The 10,554-nt window shown below is 38.4% G+C and overlaps 1 protein-coding gene across 1 annotated transcript; it reads right to left on the minus strand.

Moving 5' to 3' along the window:
- Positions 1-63: 63 nt before the first annotated feature.
- entpd2b (ectonucleoside triphosphate diphosphohydrolase 2b) lies at positions 64-10,276 on the minus strand. The gene is made up of 9 exons (XM_085358015.1): positions 10,163-10,276; positions 7,349-7,466; positions 5,937-6,087; positions 3,651-3,810; positions 3,170-3,397; positions 2,126-2,395; positions 610-729; positions 391-525; positions 64-282 (listed from the first exon to the last, which is right to left on the minus strand). The coding sequence occupies exons 1-9, from the start codon at positions 10,274-10,276 to the stop codon at positions 64-66; spliced, it is 1,515 nt and encodes a 504-aa protein (XP_085214141.1).
- Between the last annotated feature and the right edge of the window lie 278 nt (positions 10,277-10,554).

Below are 10,554 nucleotides of genomic sequence, written 5' to 3' on the forward strand. Positions count from 1 at the left end.
CTTGTCGGGTCAGTGTTCAGAGCAAAATAAAAAACAAAACAAAAACCTGACATCATTTCTTAGCTAAATTGTGCTTTCACTGCCTCTTTTCTTATTCTGTCCATTATAAACTCTAAATAAGCAGAAGGAAAGCACTGCGGCAAGGAGCATGACAAAAAGAAAGATGAGGGATCCCCACACTCCTGGGGTCAGGGCCTTTCTCAGCTCCAGTTGCTCTGCTGGCAACAAATTGCTTAAACTCAGCATGTAGCCCAGAGCCCAACCCACCATGGTGTCAGCAACCTGCAGGGTCAGCAACATAATGATGTGAATATATTTGGATCAACTCCCATCCATTTGCAATGGAGCATTGACATGTTTTGTTTTTAACTGGAAAGAGATAATAATCACCTTCTTCTGGAAAGAAATGTGTGGGAATGTTGTGTCATTGAAGCCATATCCTCTCAACATGAGAGTATTGAGAAACACAGAGGCAGCACAGTAGTAATGCAAACGGGACTTTTGCTCTGGAGCGAGAAGCATCATCTGGAAAAATACAATAAATATTTTCACATGCTGCCAGAAACAGATGTTCTGGATAAGTAAAGCATGAATAGAAAAGGTGATTACTTGGGTGAAACTCATGCTGCACACTTTTTTGGTCACATCCTGTAGTTCCGAAGGAGAGCTAGCAGTTATGCCAGTGACTTGTTGAAGGAATGAGTGAACATAGAAGAAAGCAGAGAAAGCCTGAAAACAGAAAAGGGAAAAGAAAAAAGCTTGTATGTAAAAAGTGATACAGCTACAGCACAACAATCAAATAAAAGTTAGCCATGTTGAAAGGCAACCGTGTAAAGTTAACTATATTCAGCAACGTCAAGCAACTGCAGAGTTGATTGACCTCTGACACAGTAGGAAACGCAATAGAGGGTTACCCAGGCAACCGGAGCCTGGAATTAATACTAGTGGCCAACCATCAGGGTCATCCTGTGTGGATGGAACTTCAAGATATGTTTTGATTTATATGCACTTACCACCAGTACAGTTAAATGGTAGCTCACCCTGGATAGAATATAAATGCGTTCCACTCAAGATCGCGTTAGTGCGACATGCCTTCTCTTGAATAGAACTATGGGGTATCTAAAAAGGCAAAAGCCAAACACAAATGATGCCTTTGAAAAACTCAGCAGCAATGTCTCTTTCCAAAGATCAAAACCCCTTCAAAATGTGTAAGATTTGTGAGGAGGTCACATAGGAATCATTTTAGAAGACATCTCTACCATGATTGTTCACAAAATAATAAAACATTGTTTAGCAGCTCTAGGTTTGAAGCAAAAAAAAAAAAAAAAAAAAAAGGACCAATATAAATATAATTTTTTTTGTTTTGAAACAAGACTTGACGGCTCACTGGTAGAAGCTGGTCTGCTGGAGATAGTCCACTATTGTTTCCTTGGTTTATGCAGCGTTTCAGTCCAGGTGAGAGTGATAACACCAATCTGAGATTACATACCACCTCTATGTAGGCGGTTTCACCATTCTGATATTAGTCCTGCTATGGTGGCATGATCAGTAAATTTGACAACACACCTCTGTGATGTGCCAGTGTTCAGGATAAGAGCGATCTCCCACCCTGATATTCTGGGATCTGTTACTCACGAAACCTACAGCAGCATTCTTACACTGGAGTTTTCCAGATTTAGTTGTGGAGAGCTATGATGACTGCATCCTCCGTTGACATGTTTGCTTGATATGCAAATTGTTGTAGGTTGATCAGCGGGGAGGCCCGTCTTAATGTGAGAGAGGATGAGACTCAAAACATCTGGTGATGTTCGAGGTTAGAATGACTTGGCATGTAGGGCAGGTGTAATTTGATTACCAAACTACACCTGAGAAAAGGTGTCACTGTTCAGGAGGAAAGCAAATGTTAATATTCAACTACCCTTGATAAACAGACCTGTGCTTATGACAGCATGGACAGGAACAATCTTGAATGTATAGTGTGGTCTGCAATGATGTTACTTTCAGAAACAGTATAGCAGCTTTAAAACATTAAAGTTTTGTGAAAAGAAATCTGGGATTGTGGCGGCACCTTTGACATACAGGCTGAGCTTTAAGTTCAAGAAAGCATTTGTTCTGCTTCTCTTACCATGAAACCTCCGGTGACATTTGGTTGGAAGACTTTGTCAAATGAGCACTGGGAGAAGGGACAGCTGTTGAAGGAGAAGACTTCAGACACGTTACCCAGACAGTATTCATAGTGTCCGCTGCCATGTACTGTCACAGAAGCATGAGGGTCGTAGGAGCTGGGTTTGTACTTTACTGTACATGGAGAGTCGAGTATACTGCTGAGCTTCACCGTCCTGCTGTGGTCTGCAGGATAGCAGGGGTGAGTGACAGACTGAGGGTAACCCTGAGACTGAGGAAGAGGAAACATTGAGTACAATGATCTTATATACATTATACTGGTGATTTTATTGGAGAAGTTGACCTTAAAAATACATCAGTATAGTTAGATATGTTCCTCTCTACATAGCTGCATGTTTCTACCTTAACTTGCAGCTGACATTTACTGAATGGAGTTCCTAGTAACTCATTTTAATGTGTGCCAGTTTTAAAGCCACATACCTACACTTACGTTATTCTATTATAGGAGTGAACATTTCTGTGTTACAAAGCTAAAGTCTAATACTACGCATCATATTAGACTGAAGCCAGGGAGAACCTGAAGTGGCGATTTCAGAAAAAGAGTTTCAGAATCACTGGGCCTGTCCCCTTCTTCATCATTTATGTATTTGGCCGTCTGTGTTCGCATTATTACCCAAGTGGGTTTTTTTTTTTTTTTTTTTTACACTGTGGTTAGAAGAATAACTAAGTGACATTCTCTAAATCTCAGCATTTTGCTGATTGGCTCCGCTGCAACATTCCTGGTGCTGCTTAGAAAGTCTGGTTCTGGCAGCAGCAACATCTCAGCTCTATTCTTTGCTCCCTGTAGTCATTCTGTGTTTTTGTGGCAAGATCTAACATTTGGTTAGGCCTAGTGACTGGTTAGGTTTGGGATGAATCTTGTTTTGGATAAATTGATTAGTTCATGTATAAAAGTAATTGATGTAAAATCCTGAAAAACAGTCATTTTGTGGACAGGATTTTTCTTTTGAGCTTTTCTTGTGATTTAAGTGTCACGTTACACTACCTTCATTATATGAGCCAGCAGTGTCATGAGGAACTGGTCCTTCCCATAGCACAGGAAGCTGTGTGTGTACAGAGTATACTCATGACCATAAAGGCGCAGCTTCATCAGATCGTCTTTGTTCTCAATTTTTTCCTGAGTAGCAAATGTTATCTGTGTGGACGCGCCACCCAGATCGAGAGCTCCCACTGTCGGTCTGCTGGGGCTGAACCAGTGCCCCTCAAAGCCATACTGCAAAGGAACAGTCACAAAAACCTGGCTTCATCCAATGTTTGCATCTCTGTTTTGGAAAAGTATTTACAAATTAAACTAATGCCTTACTGAATATATAAAGCCATTTTCAGAAAACTTGCAATACAAACGCTCTCATAATGTTATCAATTTGCTGGTGAAGTTTCACAGTGACAGCAATAACTGACTTCTAGTCTCCTCATAAATAGTATTGCAGATTCCTACTGATTTTCACATTTACACACTTGGATACCTTAATAAAGTTCTCTGAGAGATAGTTAACTGTGACCCATCCATATGCCCCCTCTTCTTTGCCACTCAGTATGGCTGCTCCCCGGTAGTCGAAAGGGTAGGACTGGATTTTTTGTCCCACTTCCTTCAGAATCTGAGTGGACAGCTCTGGACTAGATAAACTGAACAAGGAAAAACAAATAAAAACAAATATAATCAAGATTTTTAGTGATAAGACTTTCAGCAAATCATTAGGAAGAATGATGATCATGATGATAATTATGAACACTTCATTATTAAAAAAAACAAAAACAAAAACAAAAAACAAAAACCTTCTGCTGTAAGCTTCAGGCACAAGTTTTAAAACTGCAAATCAGGGGTGTCAAACATAAGGCCAGGGGAGCAGAAATGCCCACCAAAGATTTACATTTACTTAATTGCTTCATAACAGAAAAGGCAAAGAAGAAATTAAATAATAAAGTTACTAGAAGTACTATAGAACATTATGATTTTTTATTTATTTATTTTTAATCTGTTCATTACCTCTGCATGAGACAAATATGCAGACAGGAACTAAAGAACAGATTAAAGTCAAAACTAACATTTAAATTATATGAAATCTTTTCCAGATATTTTCCAAGCTATAAGTCATCCTTATGAGGTCTTTAGATCTCCCAGTAAATTTAAATTAAAGGATGATGATGATTATGATTATTATTATTATTATTATTATGATTATTATGATTATTATAATTATGATTATTATTATTATTAGAGTTTAGAATAAGCTGAAGTCAAGATTGTGTGTCACATTAAAGTTTAGTGTCAGTGCTACATGAAAAACATTTTAGTAAACATTCATGCTGATACTCGTCAGTAAAACCCACAAACAAAACAGCTCAAACTATAAAATGAGGTGGTGTATTTGTGTATGGAAATGCATTTGTGACAAAACAGCTTTTAAAACACATTTGCAAGAATCAAATGATTTACGCACGCATGCAAGTTAGACTGAGTGACTGTCCAGCTGTTTTCCGCTGCATATTTGATTGAGTTATGGTACACATACAAGGACAGGAGGCCTTCTTCCAGATGTTTAAATCCATACTTGATAGCTGCCTAAACCCAATCAGGCAGTTTTGCTGGCTGAACTGAAAATAAAAAGATGGATTCCTGTCTGCAGGCAACGTTAAGCCACTAAACCAAATATTTGAATACATTTAAACTCTTCTCGATAATGCTTTGCATTTTCAACACTCATACCTTCAATTTTATCTACATGTCTGAATGCCCCGTCACCATCCCCACTCAATGCTCTTAACTTTATAGACTTTGGTTTGACCCCATTGCTGCATGCCCTCCACCAGGCACAATAGAACTGGTACAAATGTAAAACATATCCTGCTCAGGATACTAGAGATCAACACATAAAACAACTTTACACTGTCCAATCAATTCTCTGTGAACTTCAGTGTGTGGATATTGAGGGGATCTACAGGTTTTGAGAGACCCTCAGATGTGTTTGTCTTTCCAATAAGAAATGCAGAGGGAGGAGAGGCTTAAGTGCTTGCAGGTGGCTACAAACACTTTTAAGGTAATTTCCTTATTTTAAAATAACATAACACAGCCAAATTATCCTGAAACATGTGACTTCAGCCCTATGAAATTTGCAATCACTGCTTATTCCTCGTGTTTATATTTTTTCATCCTCAGACCATTCAATGCAACAAGGGTTGCCGCTAAAATAATCTGGCTAAAACAGTCTTAAATGAAGGATTACATTTAAGCAGCTCTTTTACAGAAAACACGTTATGATGGTAAGAAATTTGCAAGAGAGAAACTGAACCTAGGGGAGACCATTTTTGGTGGATACCTCATTTTCTGAAGCAGGACCTCTTAGTCTATTATCCAGGAGTCAAACAGGGCTATTCACTGCATGCCAACACAACTGACAACAATTACACATTGTAGGTGGCAATATCATGAAGCTGGTTAGGTTTGTCCAGTGGAGTCATTACAACAAACAGTGCAACAGCTACTCTGAGAACTCTTAAACAACATTTAGCTTTTTTCACTTTTCTCTGATTTCTTCTGCACTGTAGAAACTTGCTATATTTGGCACAGAAATAATTATATTCCCAACACATTCATCTCCATGAGATTCATCTTGTTTAATGAATGTGTAAGCCGGTTAAAAAGGCCAGTATGGATTGCCATTTTAGCATTATTACAAGATTTACTTGGAACAGGATCAAAATTAAGGTGATGCATAACTAAAACACATGGAAACAAAACAGACACGACTTACTGCAGAAGCCTCATGCCGGCTGTGGCTCCCAGGTACACAGGTGTGAGCTGGTGCTTGTCTTTTGGGATGCTCTTCACTGCGTGATCCAGACATGCTTCTAAGCTTTGCCCTGCTGCTCCCGGTTGACCTGCATAACTTGCAATTCCTTCACCTGAGCGAATGATGAACATGTCGAACAAACAAAATCTGTTTGATAACATAATCAACTTGGTGTAATATTCACAAAAATCAGTGTTAGCAATTGTGACCCATATCCTTGTGGTGCTGCAATACAAAAGAATCCAACTACTATCCCAGCTTCCCAGCCAGCTGTATGAAAATCTGCTGAATTGTGTGTGAAATTTTAAAATATTAACGTTATCTAAAGTCACAGAATAAGTAATATTAAAGCAAGTTATCTGCATTAACTCAGAAAAAAAATGATTTGGGAAAAACACTTTATATTTAAATAAGAACGCATATTTCCTCCTCAAGACATCCATCTACAAATCCTTTCTTAGGATCGTTTTATTATGAAACATGTCAGCATAAACACCGTGCTCATGAATGACAAGGGGGGAAAAGTTGTTTAACACAGGAATAAAAGCCTTTTACAGGGCAGGAGTGGCAAACCACAAAGCTCAACTCTGACTCGATCCTGACTGTTGCTAGGCAAACATTTGCTTTGACATCAGTGCAGTGATGCAATAAAAATGACTCATTCAGAAAAAACTCCATGCAGACTTTCCCACAACCAACTCATCATTAAGATTTCCACTATTTCTCAATTATCAACCAAGTATATAAATTACTATGTGGTGTAATGAGAGTACTCTTCCATTAGATGAAAGGTAAACTGCATGTATATTGTTATGAAATAATGTGATGAACTACACCTAATAGGTTTAACTTAAGAGTAGTTCACTTATAATGAATGTATAAAGTTATGTTGAAACTGGTTAGTCTTCTTTGTTAGCACAATAAAGGCTACTTCTCATTAGATCACTCAATACCGTGAATGAATCTTAGGCAGACTATTTCCTGCTGTGTGGGAAAGAACAGCTGCGGACAAAAAAAAACAAAACAATATCCTGACCTCCTTCTCCCAAGGTTTGTGTGTAAAAATTGCGAAAGAAAGAAAGAAAGAAAGAAAGAAAGAAAGAAAGAGAACCCCCCCCAAAATGCCTTCAATTTCATTGATGTTTTAATTACCATTCAAACTTTGAGCATCTATTGTCCATATGCTATACAACTTTTGCATATACATAACTTTTCCATTTGTCTAAACGAACTGCACCAACTTCAAATGAACGTATGTGTCAAACAAGTCTGCACGATTTCCTACAAATATTTGTTGCTGTAAGCACCCTTTGTTTTTCAAGCAAAACTCTACCAATGTTTTTGGTGTGGGAAGTGCTACTTATGATACCTACCCTCAGCATGACATTTGCTATGCTGGGTGACCACGGCTGTGCCATTTTGCTTATTTGCTGGCCACTTGTATATGTATAAAGATGTGTGTGAGGATCCAGCATCCAGGACAATCCCATACTACAGAGAAGGGAAATTCAGGAGAAAAAGCAGTGAAAATACATTTTTTCCACCCTTTACAAAGATTTTTGTGGCAACCGCTTTGAAACAGACCTCAAGTTAATATAGCAGAGTAGCAAAAATGACTTTAAGGATCGTGGCGATGTGACCTTCACCATCTGGCTAGAAATGAGGTCAACTGGCAATCAAAAGAGCCTTATGGATTTTATATTGTACAAGATCACATGTTTGCTTTGAAAACAGTGATTCAACTACTAATCCAGCAGTATAAGATCTTTATAAAATAGGACTTTGATGTCCTAACATGTTTTCGTCTTCTTTTAGCTGCTTCCTTTAGGGGGTTGCCACATCTGCCTCCATCTCACCCCATCTGTAGCACCCTCCCCGGTCACACTAACTCTCTGCATGTCCTTCATCCATGAACTGCCTCTGATTTCTGCATCTGTTTTCCTACCTGGCAGCTCCTTTAAGTATCCTCTCTCTCCCCCTGCACATGTATAAAATATCTCAGTATCCATAATACATTTTTATTTTATTTTAAATCAGTTTTGTGTTTGTCTGTGGAGTCCTCTTAATGGAGTTGTGCAATGCAAATACTACATCAATCCACACTGCTTAAATAATACAAAGTTTTGGCCCTATGAGAAAAAAATGAACAAGTTCAAGGCTAATGAAAATCATTATTTTAAATGAGTCATTTCATCTAAAAATCAACATGGACCATCTGCTTGACCCTCTCCGAACAACAAACCAAAGTTTGGACACAGAATAATTTCTGTAAAAGTTTAGCTTCAGCTCTTAAATACTTTTATATATTAACTTAAAAGGCATCCTGTTGCCCCACTTTCAGGTTGTTTTATTTCACACTGAAATCTGAGGTAATGGTTGAAAATTAATGTCACACATACTATGAAAGATAAACCTGAATTTTAACTGGTTTTTAAATGAATCAGGAGCTACAATTTGAGCTACACACTTCAACACAAAAACAAGAGTAAAAAACAAACAACAACAACAACAACAACAACAACAACAGGCCTGCACACAAAAAACGAGATGAGATAAAATGCTTACGTTTTTGTTTTTTGTTTTTAAATACTTTTTTCAGCCATTTTTTATTCTGGATTTGTATTTTTAGGGAAAATAAGAGATGAACAGAAAAAGTTGTAAAAATTTGCAGATTTCAAATGGAATGACCTGAGTGTAAAATCCATAAATTGAGGAGTAAGACTTTAATAGCATAAAGCATCAACTAAAATACATTTTAATCATTTTCCTTACTTTTAGTTAAATGCACTTCATACACTCCAGTTGTGCTGCCTGCCATATAAACTGCTGTGTTACAATTGTTTTTACTCTACTTGTTTGTGCAAGCCAAACAATTAGTATCTGCAGAAACAGAACTTCAGACATCATCTTATATGCCTGCATGTCACAAGACCAAGACCCATCACGGGTTACTTTAATGAAATGATCTTTGCGACGCATAAATGTTTCACAACTGCATACGTGGTATGACATTTCAATATATGGTTAGAGTGATTTGAAGACAAGCAAACAGCATCCCAGCTTTTTGGAAACGGAGTAATAAGAGGCTTAAGTATGAAATTCTGGAAAAAAAAATGCCTATAATTTGTAATTCTAAGAAGCCAAAACAATGGAGTCAAATTATATTTGGAATTTTTTTTTTTTTTTTTTTTTTTTTTTTTTACAGTGTGGGTGCTACAAGTTATCCTGAACTTGTAACATTAACACAGATTCAGCTGTGCTTCATCATAATTTTAGGATCATGCTTTATGCTACAGTATATGCTCACAGCTGTTTGTAAAATGCTTTGTAGTATAGACATTTAAAGGAAAAGTTTATGCAGCCAGACAGATTTCAATTCTGAGCTCAGTTGCAGGTCTGCGTTGTGCTGCTGTGGATCAATAAATATCAAATCATTACAGCTTCAATGCCTTCTGAAAATAAAGGAATCTGGAGAGTGTGCTGAAATCTGCCCACCCGGGAACCCATGTGACCGACAATGCAAAGGGAAGGGACCACACGCGTCTCATATCAGTGCTGCAGGTGAACGGCAACAATGTACAGACATGTTCCTAATCACCCCTAATAATAATTCTTCATTACTGCTGTGCACTCGGCTGTGAGGAATCCCAACACATGGCAAACAAAACACGAGACGCTCTAATTGTCTGTTCAGTCCTTTCAACACACTGTTGCATTTGTCTCCTCGGAAAAAAAGTAGAAGAAAACCTTTGTGCTTGCTTTCTCAGACTGGATTCCCACGTTATTGCTGGGTGGAAGGGGAGCTACATTATAAAAGGGAACCATGGGATATTAAGCTGGTGACACAAAAATGAGGGATCAGCAGTAACAGAATTTGGTGTTGAATGGCTCTGCAGCAAGCCACTTGCTACTGACACGGCCCTATTGGGCTAGAAAAATTAAGCATAATATAAAATGTAAATTCAAAATATGGGGCCATAATTAAACATAAAACAGAGCTTAATCCGGACAATAAACAAGAGTAGTCACTGGCTGTTACATCCAGGTATCAAGGCTAATGTCCTCGAATTCCCTGGTCCCACATTTAATTTTTTTTAAATTTTATTTATTGAATTTTTTTTTTTTTAATGTACCACCTGTTTCACACCCTTCGCACAACACACTGACGCGCACCGATCCGACCTTACCCTGAGCTCAGGTTCCTCCTGAACATTCTCGGTGGAAATAGTAAGGAGGAGGATTCCGGCAAGTCCAAACACCAGCAGCGCGATCGGGACAAGGTGAGCAGACCGCTGAGCCATGAAGCGAAAGCGTGAAACGCAACTCCTCTCTGCGCCTGCAGGACACTCAAGCGCCTACCTACTGTAATAGCGTCCAACTGGGAGAAATGGCTGGCTGCCAGATAACCGGAGGAGTAGTTAAAAAACACTACAGAAGTGAGACATCCGGGAGAAAAGGAGTCTTTAGCTACCCAATCCGAACAGTGCATGCTGGATTTGTTTCCAGATCAGGCGGTGTGCCCATGTGTAAATCATTCGAATGATTTACTGATGATTAATTGAGAACACGCAACCCGGTA

The sequence above is a fragment of the Diplotaxodon limnothrissa genome, linkage group LG7, assembly GCF_057381915.1.
Source record: "Diplotaxodon limnothrissa isolate DT_005_m linkage group LG7, D_limnothrissa_male_GT1.1, whole genome shotgun sequence".
In the NCBI taxonomy this organism is placed as follows: Eukaryota; Metazoa; Chordata; class Actinopteri; order Cichliformes; family Cichlidae; genus Diplotaxodon; species Diplotaxodon limnothrissa.